The sequence below is a fragment of the Chelonia mydas genome, chromosome 9 (genome assembly GCF_015237465.2).
Source record: "Chelonia mydas isolate rCheMyd1 chromosome 9, rCheMyd1.pri.v2, whole genome shotgun sequence".
NCBI classification, from domain to species: domain Eukaryota; kingdom Metazoa; phylum Chordata; order Testudines; family Cheloniidae; genus Chelonia; species Chelonia mydas.
In genome coordinates, this window is record NC_057855.1 from 77,783,981 (window position 1) to 77,801,987 (window position 18,007).

The window sequence follows — 18,007 nt, forward strand, 5'->3', positions numbered from 1 at the left end:
ACATTGACAACTCTGCAATCTCAGGTCAGATTCCTACAAGGGAAGCCACTATGCAGGATATTGGGTTGGGGCTGCCCATTCGGTAAATGGCCCATTTGATGTATTTATGTAAACAGGGCAAGTATTGGCTGCTCATAGAAGACTATCAACTAGTCTTGTGTATAAAGAAACCACACATACGCATACACAGTCATTTTAGACCACAAGGAAATTTTATACATTCCTGCATGATAATGAACTATATTTATTGCCTTTAAATTTGTTTCCTATGAATTGGTTAAAGAAAAAACAAGATGTTTGAAATAGTTCAGTTGGTTCTTTTGGGGGGAAAAAAGTTGAGGCACGTCAGGAACAGAATGGTTCAATTAAGACAATGGAAGAAGAGTGGAAAATAAATTGCAGGGTAACATAAATGTCGATGGAAGAGGATATTTTAATGTGCTCTTGTCTTTATTCTGTCATCAAAAAGTTGTCAGGAAAAAACAGTAGTGTCCATTTAAAAACAAATAAACATATACCTCCCCCACCCCTACCCCCAGCTCACCTCCCAACCCCCGGGATGTTGCCTGTGTACTTCTTGGCCTAGATTTGCCAGTCCTGTTTGGTTTGCCATGTCAGAGTCACACAAATGCCCTTTCATCAGCTTTTCCTTCTGAAGAGGCTGGTGCTAACTTTTACCCAGTTCTTACTTTCCTCCCTTGTTACTGCTGCTTCTGTCACTGGCAATGCTGCAAATAGAGCTCCATGTTTTCCTCTGTGTCTGAACAGCCCCTAGCACAACAGCCAGGCCGGCCCACAACCTTTTGGCATCTGAGGCGGGGAGCTCAAATGACGCCCCCATTCCCCCTTGCTTGGGCCAAAACTTTGAAAGGTCTCAATTCTCCCTTCTTCCTGTTCTACCCCCCTCATGGTACTGCTCTGCCACCTACCCCAATAAAGGAGAACTAACAACTTAAAATGCCTTGTTCAAAAATTTTAAGTAACACTTAACTTTCAAATGCCTGAACAGCAAATGTAACTTTTCTTGTCTGCATAGTAAACACTGGCATTTTTATCTGTTTGAATATTCAAAGCGGTGCTTTCCGTGCCTTCTTGGTTGCAAAGATTTGAACTGCTTCCTGCTGAAGGTCCACAGTCTGGGCCAGCTCATGCTCTGTTGGGATGGTTGCAAGGCTGACCAGCCTCTCCTGTGTCATTGTGGAGCATAGATGTGTTTTTATTAACTTCAGCTTGGAGAAGCTGCGTTCTCCACTGACAACTGTTACAGGGAGTGTTAGAAGTATGCGCAGAGCAACAAAAGCATTTGGAAAGAGGGTGGTCATCCTATTTGTGCACATATATTCCAGAACAGCCTTTGGAGTTGATCCTGCTGAAATGTATCTTGAAAGGGCTTTCAGTTCATCACCTAAATCACTCGCATCAATATCGCGCATGTCATCATGTGTCAACGCTGTCTCTAGTGCCCTGCATTGCTGGTGTAGGTCTTCTTCAGGTATAGTGAGGAGTTTTGGAATATCATACAACATCCCAAATATACTGCTGTGTTCCTTGAGCTGCATGAAACGTTCTTCAACTGACTGTATTGCACCATCTAGCACCTGGTTAAAGAATTCAACTTTGAATTGTTTGGGGTCTCTTATGGGATTATCCCGTGCCTCGTAATCAAAATGTCTTCTTCTTCAGTGACTCTTGTATTCTTGAATGGGTGGGAAAATAGCTTCAGTGTGAAGTTCCTCTGCCAACTTCTATGGACTCTTCAGAACATTTTGAAATCCCTCATCTGACCGGTAAGGCTGTGGGTATGACTTTGCTTTGTCCAGTTGTTCCATTGTTCCAGATATATCAAGGTCCACACCTTGGAGTCTCTTGCTTATAACATTTATTTCAAACAGTATGTCATGCCACAACACTAAGCCACATAGAAATTGGAAGTTATGTATGTTTCTGGTGATTCCATTTCCCTCTGCCACTGTTCTTCCATGAACAGTTCCTGTCATACATTATCCTCCCTAATGGCAACTATGGCAACATCTGTCTTCCCAGTTTGGTGTTTGATAGGCTTTATCACCTCCACTCAACTTTCCCATCGTGTGGCACTCAGTGGTTTCAGTGTCAGAGAGGATGTTCCCAGATGTTGTTTCAAAATTTGCATCGATGATGAGTTGATGCAGAGAAAAATACATAGATGCTTTGAATTACATTTAAAAATTCAGCAGCCTCACTAGAAGCTGAAGCTGCATCACTGACCACCAAGTTCAATGAATGAGAACTGCATGGGACAAAAAAAAGCTTGAGGGTTTAACTCTCGGATCCGTGTCTGCACTCCTCTGTTCTTTCCTCTCATGTTGGCACCATTATAGTAGCCCTGACCTCTCATGTCAGCTATTGCAATTCCTGTATCTTCCAGCTTTTTAAGAAGCACATTTGTCATACCAGCTCCTGTAGTATCATCAATGACAATACATTCTAGAAAATGCTCTCTGACAGTCACCATTACAGGGACATTTTCACCAGGTTCTGTTGTTGTTATAAAACGCACCATTAAAGTCATTTGTTCCATATGGCTAATGTCAGTTGTGCAGTCCAGAATAACAGAGTAATATCTTGCTGACTTCAGATCTGCCACAATCTTCTGTTTGACTTTTGTTGTCAGTAACTGTATGATCTCATTTTGAATTGTTTTTCCAAGATAGTGGTGTGTGTATATTTCTTGGGTGGTGACTCTTCTTAGATGCTCCTGGAGTACAGCATCAAACTCAGCCATCAGCTTCACAATCTTAAGGAAGTGTCCATTGTTTGGCACATACAGCTGATCTGAAATGCCACACAGTGCTAGGTTTTGGGTAGCAAGCATTCTCACAATGGCAATGAGCCTTTCCAGAACATTTTGCCAGGAAAGAGACTCTGATGCAATCTTCTCTTGATGCTGATCATCTATGGTGGCCTTTAACCTTAGTCTCATCTCACGCTCTTTCCACCTATGGAATGCTCTCTGGTGATTTGCTGCCTTCTCATGGCATGCCAGATTTCTAGCCAGATTTTTCCACTCCTTTGTTCCTGTAGAACCCAATGTGGCTGGAACATTAGACTGGAAGAGTTTGCAACAAAAACAGTATGCAGCATTCTGGGGTTTTGAGTACATAAGCTATGGCCTCTCCACTTAGTCACCATTGGGGATTTCACACCAGTAATGTATTGGATGGAAACTTCTATTTTCATTGTCTTTGGGGAACATGAAGTTTTTCATTTGCTGTGGCCCATGCAGTACAAGGAAGTCCCTCAGGCTACTGCTCAAGTGGGTCCACAGCCCTGGATCATCTAGAATTAAGGAACTAAACTCAGCAGCAGCTGTTTCTTGCGCGTCCACCACACTCTTCTCTGATCTATACTTTTCTTCAGGAATGTGCATGGTTACATCCATTTGTGATGGAGATATGGATGCTGCAGTAGCTGCCAGGTCACCTGCACTCTGACTAACTGGAAGATCAGGCATCTCCTCACCACTCACATCCTCACTGGGGTCGGAAGGCTCACCGTGAACATTTGTGTCTATGTATCTTGGGAGCACTCCTTCCTGCTTAGATAGAAAAGCTTCCTTTGCGTTCTTTCTTTTTCTGAATGCTGCCCAGAGGGGTGTTTTTCTTCTTTCACTCATGACTGCTGTTCTGGGCCAGCTATCATGGCTCTCAACACTCAATTGAAGGGGACAAATAAGCAGGCTGGTAGCAGGGCCTGAGTGAGGGAAGATCTCAGCATCTTAAGGGCCTAACTGGCTCCTGCTACTTCAGTTGACTGCCTGTTCTCCTCAAGTGGGTTCAGGGAAGCAGCAGAAAACAGGAAGCTCCCTGAGAAGCTGGGGTTAATCAGTCCAGGCTCCTGGGCCTGCTAAACAGGTACATAAGAAGCTCCTCCTCCTCTCTCTCCCTGCAGCTCCTGCTGCTTTCTGTTATTCCCTCTCACCTTTTCTCGTGCCTGCCTGTTATGTCTCTTGTGCCCCCCTTAGTCCAGCACAGCACTCCACCATCTCTGTGCATCTAGAGCAGAGGGACTACATATGCACCAGCAGCAGACACAATTTTCTACACTCTGGATCCTAGTGGCACCCCTCCTCCCCCCCACAGTCTGGCACCTGAGGCGGCTGCCTCAGTTCGCCTCATGGTAAGGCCAGCCCTGACAACAGGGCTCTGATCCTGATTGGGGCTCACAGGCCTACCTCAATATAAATAATAAAGAGTAATAACTGTGGTCAAGGGTATCACTATATCAGGCTGCAGGATACAATGATGCACTTGTGCCGGATGTTGTATAAACACACAGGAAGACATAGTTCGTGCCCCAGAGAGTTGACAGTCAAACTAATGCATGCTCTCTATTGACTCTTGACTATCTTTGTGTTTTTGTAGGGGCACTGGGCATATCTTGGGTGAAATATTATTGCCAGTATGAGAAGGAGTCAAAGATGCTAAGGATGACTCCCATGGAGCAGAAGCCTGGAGCTAAGCAAGTGAGTTGATTCCTTATAGGAGATATCTCTGCAAACATTGACAGTCAGCAGGTTCTGCCTCATTTCCTTCCATTCTGACGTGTTTCTTCTGTGAGGAAGTACAAGTATAAATATCTATATAGCAGGTACATTCCATCCCGGTTGTATGAAGCAGTGATGTACACAATTCCAGTTCATAAAAAGTATCGGTTGTTAATTTAAGTACTGGATTGACACCTCTGGAGACGGAAGGCCTCTTTGTAATCCCAGAATAGCTATATCATGGACATACAAGGAAAGCTTTCCCCAGCCACACACACACAATTCCTTGAGCACTGCTGATCTGCAGGAAGCACCCCTGCTTGGGAAAAGTAGTTCACTTTCCATGGCCTGGATTGGACATGGCTCCTCTGCTGGGATCATCAGCATCAGTGCCACTACATCTGCCCATCAAGAAGGGAGCTGACGCTCCCGTCTCAAGCCTTTCTCATTCATTGCTCGCCTTCCTACACACTCTCTTAGCTATTCCCTTCTGTGTGTACTTTACATGTTGATCAGTCATAGGACTTAAGCCACTTTGTTCCTCACCTGTGAATTTGGGCAGTGTGTGCGTCATACCTAGAATTCCTCAGGCTCTGCGGCACGGGCTGGCTTGCATGTTTTCTCTGGCAAACCAGTTGTGAACACATGACACTTTCTTTTGAAGAGACAACCTGACTTGCACTGATGCCTCTGACGATTGTTTACAGTACTTGAATTAGCAAGGTTATTTGAATGGCTCCATAATGCCCCCCTCTCTGTCTGCTCCAGTTAAAGGACCCTTTGGTTCAGGGTTATGGATTCCTCTCTTCAGGAATTAGTTGCTAAGTAAATTGAAGAGGTACAGTGATTGGGAGCAGTCAGAAGTTGGGGTTTAGCATCTTTACACCATGTTATAAAACAACAATTTGGGGATCTTTATTCATCCTTCTCACAGATTTTTCAGTAGGTGCTTCAGCTGCTGTCTGTCAGCCTTCTACTGTTGCTCACTGTGAAATAGAGGGTGTAGGATGCAAGGCTGGATAGACAATGGCTGGTCAAAATGCAGCCAATGAGTCCAACAAAATCTATGGAATTCTTCTGCAATACAGCTCCTATCCATCCTCATCTTTGCATGGGGTTGCAGCCCATGGAGACTTCAAATCATAGCATGAAATTCTCCAATTTAAGACTTCATAATTCCTGCTCTTTGGCAACTGATTGCCTGTTGCAGCAATAAAATAAAACCTTTTCTGGAAACCCCTAGGAGAGTGAAGTCATCCAAACACATTGACTAGATGGAACTGTTGACATAACCCACGTAAAAATATGTGGCAAAATAACGTTAAAGCATGAAGAGGCTTGCAATAATACAGTAGGGTGACCATATATCCCGTTTTTAAAGGGGCAGTCCCATTTTTTGGGACTTTTTCTTATATAGGCACCTATTTCCCCCCCCCCCATCCCATTTTTTCACAGTTGCTATCTGGTCACCCTAATACAGATTAATATCCCTTTCAAACTTGTACAGCCCATTGTCTCAGTAACATGTGTTCTCAGGGATCCCTTGGTAACCCCTGGCATAACAGACCAACACAACTTCAAAGGGAACCATTTAGTGAGCACTCTTAAAAACCCACCAAAAGACCAACAGTAGACACATAGCGATAACCAGGGAGAAGGAAAAGGCTGTGGAAGGTTATCAATAGTGCTGATCCCTTTGGTTCTTTTCACTGTTTATTCAGACTGTATAATACAGATGCCAACCATTGATGGAGAATTCATTCCAGGTTTGTGCATCAGTGGCTAGCTTCTCATGGGTTTGCAAAAGCTACTGAAGCTTCACTTCATGGTTTCTGTAAAGTCATAAAGACCCCAGAATGGGGCTATAAATAGGCTACAATTTGCTTTTGCCAATTAGTAATTAAAACCTAGGGCCAAGGCCTGCCCTCTACAACACAATTGATTTCAATAGGGTTGCACTGCTGTAAATGAAGGTGAAATTTGCCCATGAAGTTTTATTTGCTTAAACTGTTTTCAAAGGTGCTTCAAAAAGCTATCTGGGCCATTATTGCTGTTGTTAGTAATTTGATAATTTGTAATGGTAGCACCCATGAACCCCAATCAGGTGATGAAGAAGAGCCCTGTGTTTGTCTCTCTCACCAACAGAAGTTGGTCCAATAGAAGATATTACCTCATCCACCTTGTCTCTCTACTATCCTGGGACCAACATGGCTACAGCAGTCCTCCTCTAAAAGTGTCTGTTTTAAGCAACCTTTTTGTCACAAGGCATATTGAAAGAATAGTTGCTAGGATTTTTAGCACCAATTCACACTGTAATCCCATGAGCCCCATAATTAATTGATATGGTATGAAGGAAGCCTGTTTTAGGAAGCTGTTGATCTCTATCTTGGTTGGTGATTTGTGGAATGTTGAGAGGGACCATCTGCTATCATGTTACAAATGCTGTCTGATTAGCAAGGCTCACTTTGGGATTACACAGTCACCCCTGATGTTTCAACAGACCGTGTGGCATTGCTTTCCATCCAAGGAACCCGAGAAGTCTGACCCCTATTATATGCATTTTTAAAATCTTGGCTTTAAATGTCTCTCTCTTTCTAGGGCACCTCAGACTTGACACTGAAGTACTGCGTAAGGAGAAAGACTGATTCTATAGACAAGAGGTTTTGTTTTGATATTGAGACGAATGAAAGGTGAGCCAGAGTGACTGCTACTTTCTCTGTTATTGCAGTTTTGAAAATTGCCACTTTCTTGGCGTTTGGTGAGGGTGTGTTTGTTCTGAATATCCTAAAATCTGTTTTGTATGGGCAGGAAGATTATGCACCAGGGGGCAGTGCTGTCCTTCCTTGCTACAGGTTTCAGAGTAGCAACCGTGTTAGTCTGTATCCGCAAAAAGAGCAGGAGTGATTTGTTAGTCTATAAGGTGCCACAAGTACTCCTGTTCTTCTTCCTTGCTACAGTCTTCATGCCTGACCTGAAGTCCACTGAAATCAATGGACATCTTTCTGTTAAATTCAGTGGGCTTTTTATGGGGCCTTCTAATAGGGTGAAAGGATGAGCACCTTCTGTGAGAACTTGAGGACCCTGAATTCCCATTGTCTTCAACCAGCATCAGGCCCTCGTATTTTTCCATGTATCTTTCCCCCCCAATATATATATTGCCAGTCGTACAGCTGGAGATTCTCTCCATGGGTTATTTTTCACTTTACTCACTGGGAGTCTGATCCTGTTCCCACTGAACACTCTGGGAGTGCTAATTCATTTCCATGGGAGCAGAATCAGGCCATAGACGAATGAATGCTGGGATTTCACACATGTGCTGTGGAAGCCTTGGTATGTACTTAAGCCACAACAAAGGAGAAAGCACTAAACTGCAGATTACTTTATCAGATCCTATTTTAGCAGGGAAGGACATCCTGCTCAAAAATTTAAAACAAAAGGCAAACATTTGTCACTCTTTCAGCCTTGGACATTCCCACTTAATTCCAAAATTCAGATTTATTTCTCCCTTTCCTAAATCAATTCTCTTGTGCCTGCACTAATGTTGAGTGTTATTAATTTAGGCATTTGGAGCAGTAGACTGCAAATTATCTTGAACTGTGAAAAGAAGTGACATGAGTAGGGTGAGACTGACTCAAGTAAATTTCAGGGATTGTGAGTTTCTGAGGTTGTGGCAAGCCTGGTGTTTCCGTAGTTTGTGCATATTGGAAAAATGTGGGGTGTAATACTATGCAGTGTTTTGAAATGTATAGCAATGTGCCAAGCCTTTCAGTCCTTACTCGGTATGGCAGGGCGTCTTGCCTGCATAAAGGTGGAGGAAGACTGAAGGAGTTTAGCCCACTAATAATAATACATAGTTTGATTTAATCACAGTGCCAGGGTTAACATAGAGACATGCTTAGTGACTGTGTCATATCCTCAGCAGTTTGTAGCAGCCACACTTCTTGAACCTCTGGCCAGTTCCTTACCACGGTGATGAGAGATGTGTTGGGGAGGTCTCCCCCAGCACAGGACACTGAGCCAGCACCGTATGTTAATGGATAGACTGTACAGTACAATGCTGTGTTTGACAGTATAGCGTGACATGAAATAAAGTTGCACACTCAGATTTTTCTTAGGAACCTGTTTCCTGATATATCAGCTAACATCTCACCATGTTAGAATCATTTGTCTTCTGCCTAAGAAATCTACAAATAAGATGGCAATTAGATACGAACACATGAACCAAAATCTACCCTCCGTTACACTGGCTCCAGTGGGCTACTAGGGTGTAGCTGGGCAGAATTTGACCCACTGTGTCATGCACCAGAGTCTTTTACCATTTGGCTCACTGGATTTTTCTCTTGGGTGAACTCTGCACAGGGACCTCTGTATCTATAGCATGTTCAGTCATACTAACAGTGCCAGAGGTCCCCAGTACCTATTTCTCCCCTGCCCATTTAACTTGTGTCTTTTTCTGCATTATGGTACTAATGAGTGGTGAATAAGGACATAGGAGTTTCTCACCTGAAGCTGAGAGGGATCTCTCTGAAGTGCTTGGAGAAAGGGAGAGGAACAGTTAACCTGACTCAGACAAATAATTTTTCAAAAACCACATGACTTTGTAGTGTTAACAATTGAAAAGACATCAGAAAATGTGCTAGGCTAGTAGCTATGAAAACCAGATGGGAGAGAGCATGTCTGAACCCCTTAGGAAACATGATTCAGTCACTGCAGATAAATGTACAAAGACATAGTGTGAATTAGATGATTTAGGGACCTGTTTTGCCAGTGTGATCAGTACGTATATAACTTCCATTTTTTATGATAGACATATGCTTTAGAAATACTATACATAAATAGATAATTGGAATGATGCGTGTGTACTGCCTGCCTTAAAGTGCCACCTGCACTCACTCTTGCTGAGTCTTTAAATGGTCTCCAGAAACATAAAACTCTGTAAATTTTGGATGAAATTCCTTTGTGTCCTTAAAAAAATCCTTTGCTTTAATTCTCTGGACAGGGCCGGGACTATCACATTGCAAGCACTTTCAGAAGCTAATAGACGGCTATGGATGGAGGCCATGGATGGAAAGGAGCCAGTGAGTATTCAAAGAATTGTTGTCTGATTTATAGGTGTGCTTTTTAGCAGTGTCCTTTAGTGGTGTAATTTCACACAGATGAAGAGTGTATTGATAGGTCGGTTTTGGAGAGCTCACCTTTTCGGGTGTTCTCATGAGATTGGGTATGTAATGATCAACACCACTATTATTGTGTGGTCCATAACAGAGGTATCAATTTAGCAAGTAGGTATGTACAAATAGATTTCAGAGGGTCATTCCAGGGACTGTTACCATATTGCCCTGTCCACTTGTATCCTTTGATATTTGATGTTTCAGTTCTGCTGTTTATATTGGCATCAGTTGGACCCCATAAAAATGTGACTTGCAGGCATGGGGAACTAGAGCTGAGTCTTCCAGTTTTTCTGTTGCTCAAACAAATAGCTTTCAGGTCTGTATGAAGTAATTTTGGTTTTGCCTGCATAATATACCTGCTTGTAAGTCTCTTGGCTGAAGTTGTGGCAAGTGTGTGTGAGAGAGAGAGTGAGACACACACACCAGAGATTTTCTTATACTTTCTGTGTTCCTTCATTGATTTCCTTACTTTAATCCAAGCCCAGCATAAACGTTTCTGTTAGACAGAATTGCCTGTAAACAAAGAATGCTATGTGCAATATAGCAAAATACATTTCTTGCCATTTCTCCATGCCCATTGACTGCTCCTTTTCCCTAAGCAGCCTGGAGTTATCCAATATCTCTGTAAAAAGACTGGCACCTAACTCTGTGCTCAGAGTGTTGGACAGAGTAACTCAGAGCTGTATTGATGGGGCTGATTGTGCGGAGATTGGAGCATATCAGATGGGCTGCTAGGTGCCCCTTACAGAACCTGCTCACTGCTGTAAAGAAGTGATGCATGTGGGCGTTTAATGTGAAATGCCTGTAATGGCATTTGTCTGGATCCCACACACTGAATTGCATAGGCTGGAAATACGTAACCAAAGGAATGACAAACTAGCAGTAATAATTAGAACTTTGTCCTGGCAAATTCAGGAGCCTCTCTGGTTATATCAAGGGCTTTGTTAAAAAACAATCCAGAGTCCCAGACCTGCACTGTTCTAAATGCCCATTGCCTCTTTCCATCCTTCTGAAAAAAATAGCTAGTCTTATTATTAAAGCACCAGACTGGAAGTCGAAAGAAAGTGGTTCTTCCTGACTCTGCCATTAACTGTTTGGGCAAATCATTTTACTTCTTTGTGCTTCTGTTTTTCATCTCTAAACTACGGGATGATACCACCCCACTTGCCCCCCAGCAAGGTTGTGAGGCCTAATTCTATAGGTGGTTGAATAATTGATTGTTCTTTAATTATCCTCTGAATTTATACATTTTTCTGGATCATATATCACTCATGAACCAATCCCAATTTTTGTGAATTTAGTTGTTATTCCCCCAAAATAATTCATATGAACAAGTTTTAATCTACACAATTGTTTATTTGCAAACTATTCTTATCAACTGTTTGTGCTGTGTGGTTGATCGCCTATGTCACATGATATTGGTCTACCACATCAATGGTTCTCATCCTTTCCAGACTACTGTACCCCTTTCAGGAGTCCGATTTGTCTTGCGCACCCCAAATTTCACCTCACTTAAAAACTACTTGCTCACACAGTCGGACATAAAAATACAAAAGTGTCACAGCACACTATTACTGAAAAATTGCTCACTTTCTCATTTGTACTATACAATTATAAAATAAATAAATTGGAATATAAATATTGTACTTACATTTCAGTGTACAGTATATAGAGCAGTATGAACAAGTTATTGTCTGTATGAAATTTTAGTACTGACTTCGCTCAAGCTTTTTATGTAGCCTGTTGTAAAACTAGGCAAATATCTAGATGAGTTGATGTACCCCCTGAGAGATCTCTGCGTACCCCAGGGTATGTATAACCCTGGTTGAGAACCACTGTACTACATGATGGGCTGACTGAAATTTTCTGAAACAGGAGAATAACAAATAATAAGTAATGTGAAACAGGTAGTGAGCAGCAAAAGCTTGTGTTTCCTGTGTGAATATGGGTGTGTGACTGTGTGCACGCACCTCTCGTGAGCACCCCCTGTCAGATGGGTGTGAATCTGCACGCTCTCTTTGCGTGGTGCCCTGTCGGCTGTTGCCCTTATCAGGCAGGTCTTCAGTGTCTCAGCCCTCCAGTCAAGGCTCATGCTGTCAACCTGTGAACAAACAAACCCCTTCCGGGGCAAAAGGTCCAAGAGGGCCTGTCCCTGTGCCTTTGAGAATCTCTTTAGCCCTGTCTCTGGGCTCAGTCCTCAACCCCTTCTGGGCTAGGTTTTAAGTCCCTGGCTGCTTTGGTCTAGAATAGAGCCCCCAGGGCTTTCTCCCTGGAGACTCTTTAAGTCCTGCCCTTCACTTGGTCCTCTAAACAAGTCTTATCCCCTCCTTGGGGCTTAGGCCTCTCTGCCAGTGGCCGGTGGGGGGACCCAGGCCAACCCATTACTTCAAATCCTGCCCAGGGTCCCTATAAATAGCAGCCACATGCTGCTTCCTGTAATAGTTGCTGCTGCCTTTTTCTGGGCCACTTCCCATGTAGCCCCTTCCTCTTCACCCTTACCTCAGGGCTGAAGTTCTTCCTCATGGAATATCAGTGTCAACAGAACCCATTTTCTGGGTCTCCCTTGAACTCCAGCAAAGAACACCCTCCTTGCTCCTCTGGTCCCCACCAGGTACTGATCTGCTTAGGCCCTGCAGCTCCTTTTATCTGAGCCTGTTGAGCTCTGATTGGCTGCTTCCCTGCAGCCTTTTTAGGCAGCCCTGCAGGACCCACCTTTACTGCTCCTTTTCTGGGGTGGGGTATGGTAGGACTGCGAGGCCTCAAAGGGCCCCGTACACCTAGTCACAGGGTGTCCATGTGAAGAATAGCGATTCCTTTACCCTTCCTGTGGACAAAGAGAAAGCAATTTGTGTGAATACATGCAAATATTGAATAATAAGGAGTATGACCTTGGTCATATTGGACAGCTGTTCAGAATTCAAGCAATGTCCAGTATTCAACCACTGCAGTGTAATTTGTTATTGTACATAAGGGGGTTTTGATCTTCTGTGAGGGAAGGTGCTACAGAAGTGCATGGTATTGTTATTAAAGTATATACATCATGTGATTACTGTAATGGTAAAGAAAGCAATTTATTGATATTCTGTGTAAATATAGTTGTGCCTAGCTGCATAGCTTCCAGACCTAATTTTTACCAAGAGACAAACAAAGGATCTTTGTGTTTAGTGTAGGAGGGTGTGTCCAAGAGAAACAGGTGCCCCAGTGAAACTAATGGATGCCTACTACACCTTTCTTGAATATAGGGTTGTATATTGTTTAGTACTTTGTTTTTGAGAGCAAAGTATTAAACAATACTATATGTCTGTGACTTGCTTTCCCTGGTGTGTGTTTTCCCTGGCTGTATCCTCCTTGGACAGTAATTCTCAACTCGTGCCTGGTTTTGCTTTTGTTTCTCTCTCCTCTTCTTTAGATCTACCACAGTCCCATCACAAAACAGGAAGAAAGTGAGTAATTCATGGTTCTGTTCTTCTGAAATATTAAAGATCTGATTTGTATTGTTCTTGTATAATATATTCGTTTGCAAGTGTGCACATCACTGCTGTATGCTGGATGGACTGTATCTCACACCTGCTCACGTGCTCCTTGGTTCCCTCCACTCAGTGAACAAGTGGACCAAAGATCTCTTGGGTCTGCTCCAGGGAGTTGATGAGTATCCTCAGGTCTCAGTGAGAGTTGAGGGTGATCAACACCGTGCAAGATAAGGCCCTTAGCTCCCTAAGTAGAGGAGGAATTTGCACTAAATTTCAACCCACCTAATAAAATGCAGGTTCCAAATTTAGCATGGAGTTCTGAATCTTTGAGGTTCAAGTTCTAGTTGGCTCTCACCGAAACTTGAGTTCTGGGCTGCTGTGCGACTTCTTTGATTTTATCCCCTTAGTTGCAATTGAAGTCAGACAAGAATGTCTTTCAAACAAGAATATTTGTTTGCAAAGCACAGGCATCCATTTAGTGAAAACTACACGGCATTAACATTAAATTTCTGCTTAAAATATGGTTTCAGTTAACTGGAGAAAAGAGTTCCATGAAACATGAAAAAGTGTCATAAATGTAAAACAAAAGAATAAAAAGTTTTAGGGGTTTCTTGAAACTCCATACCCCATTAGCCCCATTAGGTTCTCCCATCTCTCCTTATCAGAGCTAGGTTGTGAGCGCTGTCTCTGATGCTGCACGTTTAATAAGTTGAATCTGCACGTGCCCACGGCTCAAGACAGCTGTCTCTATCTTGCTAAAATGTTATCCCTCTTACCTTTCCCCCCTTCATTTCATATTCACTTAGTCAGTAATGTCAAGTCCTTACAGCCATACTGCCTCCAATATCTCAGAACATTGGACTGGAAAACTATGTGGATTTATTACTCAGGTACCCCCAATGAGTACTGAAAAATCTGCATTCTGCCTCTGGGGGCTGACCTGACCAGTCAGTTACTCAGAGCTGGGGAGCACTTTCTTAAACTGCTTTATCTTAATTAGTGTGCAGTTAGGATTGAAGAATTGCCTTCATACATACACCTCAAACCGATCAGTTATCATTGGGCAATGCTGAGGCACATTCCTTCTAGGTCTGTAATACAAATGCAGTCAGATAAACCCTATGTTTTAATAATTTGGAATCAGGGATATTATCAATTTATACTACACAGCTCACTGCAATCTAGGCACTGAATCGCTGCTAACATTTGTTTTGGCCCTACCTGGAAGCTGGTCTATCTGAAGTTTCCAGTAAGAATGCTCTGAGCAGGGAGGTTCCTTGTGACTGACCTGCGGGCAGGCATGGGGTGTCTGCATTTAATTGATTCACCCAAGTTCTCCCTAGAGAGTTTGTGCCAGGATTAGAGCTGATTCAAATTTTGGGTGTGGAAGTTTTTCCCAGAGAACAATACAAATTTGTCAAAACCAATTTTCTTCACATCAAAATGTCGCTTCTCAGGAAATATTTTGGTTTTCCTGCATGAACATTTTGAAACAAGAGTATTCATTTTGACTTCAGATGTTCGCTTTTGAAAATGAAAAAACATTTTAAGTTGAAACAAAATTTTTTGTTTCATTTCTAAGTGTTGAGTCAAAACCAAAATTTGTAGTTGGAATTTGGTTCAAAAACGCCTGCAGCTTTAAAAATAATTGAATGCAGATTTTATTTTTATTATTATTTCTTGCCAGAAAAGCTTGGTTTCCTGAGTAGCTCTAACCATTCCTCAGAGCTTCTGATCTGCTTCTGATCTGAAGGGTGATATGCAGAGCCCCATTCCTCTACCTAATAAAAGCACAGTAAACACTAACATTTGAGAGAAGTTCAAAATATCTGTTTGCCACAGACAGAAAGCTATTTCAGTGTAAGAAGCCATTGATCACTCACATAAACACGTATGCGGCCTTATCCTGTGACCCTTAATTACACAAGTAATCCTACTGAAGTCAGTGGAAGAATTCGTGAGTAAAGTTGCAGGACTAGGTCCTGTAAGGAAATAAGGGACCTGATTCACTGCCCATTGAAGTAAATGGAAAGAGTCTGGTTCACTTCAATGGGGTTTGGATTAGCCCAAAGAAAACTGGTTTTCCACCTGTCTGCTGTTTAGAAGCCTCCAAGGAAAACCCTGTGATATCCTATTGGTTAATCAGTGGGGAGAAAAACCTGCCTTCTCCTTAACCTATATGGTATCTAAGTAGAATCCTGTCATTTTCTGTAATCTAACAAAGTAGATAAAGAATACGTGGAAGTTTATGTGTTCCTTTGACGTGACAGAGGTTGGACTGCAGATTTTGCTGTACTCCAGAAGCCACAGATCAGCTCTTGCCAGGCAGAAATTCATGTGTGGCTGAACTCTCCAAATTACAGTTTTATTAAAAAATTCAAAAGCCGACTGTTAAAGCAATTTCAAGAGGGAAAAAAGGAGAACAAGTTGAGATGAACAATTCCTGACCAGATTCTTAAAAATCTGGGTGTGCTTTTGCACAAGCACCCTCACAATGTATACATGCAAATCCCTGAATGTATGTGCACCAGGTAGGCTACATGCATGCACAGACCCTGACTTGCACCCACACAGCAAGGTGTTTGCATACTAAATTGTGCCTGAGCACTTATTTGTGTGTCGATTTGAAAATGCAGCCCCCAAAAATGTAGCAAACTTGTTGCAAGGTGTAATGCCTGCAGTAACTTGACACCTCTTTGGGTTTTCCACCAGTAATTGCATGTTGACATTCCGGCACCTAACTTTGCTTCCCTTTGTTTGAAATAGTGGAGTTGAATGAGGTTGGCTTCAAGTTTGTAAGGAAATGCATCAATGCAGTAGAGACCAAAGGTAAGATCTCAGTACTGCATCTGGAAACTATTTGCTTTTTTGGTATTTGCTTTCTTGAATGGCATTTGATTACGCTGTGATTTCGCTAATATATAGCAACGGGATCTAAAAATCACAGAATCACAGAAATGTAGGGCTGGAAGAGACCTTGAGAAGTCAACAAGGTTAGTCCCCTTTGCTGAGGCAGGACCATCCCTGACAGATGTTTGTCCAATCTGTTCTTACAAACCTCCAGTGAATGGGATTCCACAACCCCCTTTTGGAAGCCTATTCCAGAACTTAACTACTCTTACAGTTAGAAAGTTTTTCCTAATATCCAATCTAAATCTCTCTTGCTGCAGATTAAGCCCATTACTTCTTGTCCTACCTTGGATAGATATGGAGAACAACTGATCACAGTCCTTTTTGTAACAGCCCTTAACATATTTGAAAACTGTTATCAAGTTCCTCCTCAGTCTTCTTTTCTCAAGACTAAACATGCCTAGTTTTTTAACCTTTCCTCATATTTCATATTTTCTAAACCTTTTATCAGAGACTCACGTCACAGGATAAAGAATGTGCCTACAAAACAATAGAAACCTTACACCCCATTAGAACATTTGCAGGAGCAAACTCTAATCAAGGTTGAGTTCTCACTTTCATTTTGTTTTCACTCACTTGTGAATTTCTCAGAAATTTTCCTTTGGGGCTGAAATATCACATGCTTGGTAGCAGGCCAAAGGTGAATAGATTACAAAATATTTCAGGCAACTTTGAGTTTGGGGACTATCTTAAAGAATTATTCAAATTTGTTTTGTGAAAAACATACTTATGTGGGGTGAGATTTTCAAAGCATTCTGCAGGATTTTAACCACGCAACTCCCTCTACAATGAATGAGAGTTGTGATAGATCTTCCACGCTGCTCTGAAAATTCCAGCCATGCTAAATAACCACCAACTTCCTTAAAAGCATAAGTAGAGCTGTGCAAATAATGTAAACACATTTCCAAATATTAGTCCAGACTTTAAAAGAATTTTCTTTGACTGTAGTCACTTTCTGTGACTTTTCTAGCAAACTAGTTTACTGATAAAAAAATGTTGAGAGAGGTAAATAGCAGGGTCCCGATGCTGTTCAACATACTCATAAATATCTGGAAAAAGGGGTAAGCAATGAGGTGGCAAAGTTTGCAGATGATACAAAACTACTCAAGATAGTTAAGTCCAAAGCTGACTGCAAAGAGTTCCAAAGGGATCTCACAAAACTGGGTGACTGGGCAACAAAATGGCAGATGAAATTCATTGTTGATGAATGCAAAGTAATGCACATTGGAAAACGTAATCCCAACTATACATACAAAATTATGGAGTCTAATTTATCTGTTGCCACTCATGAAAGAGATCTTGGAGTCCTCATGGGTAGTTCTCTGAAAACATCTGCTCCAATGTGCAGCAGCAGTCGAAAAAGCTAGCAATGTTAGAACGATTAGAAAAGGGATAGATAATATGGCAGATAATATCATAATGCCGCTGTATAAATCTGTGATATTCCCACACCTTGAATACTGTGTGCAGTTCTGGTCACCCCATCTCAAAAAAGATATATTAGAATTGGCAAAATCACAGAGAAGGGACACAAAAATGATTAGGAACCGCTTCATATGAGGAGAGATTAAAAAGACTGGGATTGTTAAATTTAGGAAAGAGATGGGAGGAATATGACAGAGCTCTATAATCATGAGTGGTGTGGAGAAAGTGAATAAGGAGGTGTTATTTATACCTTCACATAACACGAGAACCAAAGGTCACCCAATGAAATTAATAGGCAGCAGGTTAAAAACAAACGTAAGGAAGTACTACTTTACACAACACACAGTCAACTTGTGGAGCTCCTTGCCAGGGGATGTGAACACCAAAAGCATAACTAAGTTAAAGAAAAAGAATTAGATAAAGTCATGGAGGATAGATCCATCAATGACTGTTAGCCGAGATGGTCAGGGTTGCAAGCTTATGCTTTGGTTGTCCCTAAACCTCTG

The 18,007-nt window shown here is 42.1% G+C and overlaps 1 protein-coding gene across 8 annotated transcripts in view; it reads left to right on the forward strand.

The window, feature by feature from the left end:
• Positions 1 to 18,007, forward strand: part of OPHN1 (oligophrenin 1) — a 123,417-nt gene that overhangs the window by 77,776 nt on the left and 27,634 nt on the right. For all 8 annotated transcript variants that reach the window (XM_037908345.2, XM_043522147.1, XM_037908346.2 and 5 more), the window contains 5 exons: positions 4,404 to 4,504; positions 7,124 to 7,215; positions 9,525 to 9,603; positions 13,106 to 13,139; positions 15,933 to 15,995. In XM_037908345.2, coding sequence (XP_037764273.1) covers positions 4,404 to 4,504; positions 7,124 to 7,215; positions 9,525 to 9,603; positions 13,106 to 13,139; positions 15,933 to 15,995 — 369 coding nt within the window. The remainder of the gene's footprint in view (positions 1 to 4,403; positions 4,505 to 7,123; positions 7,216 to 9,524; positions 9,604 to 13,105; positions 13,140 to 15,932; positions 15,996 to 18,007) is intronic.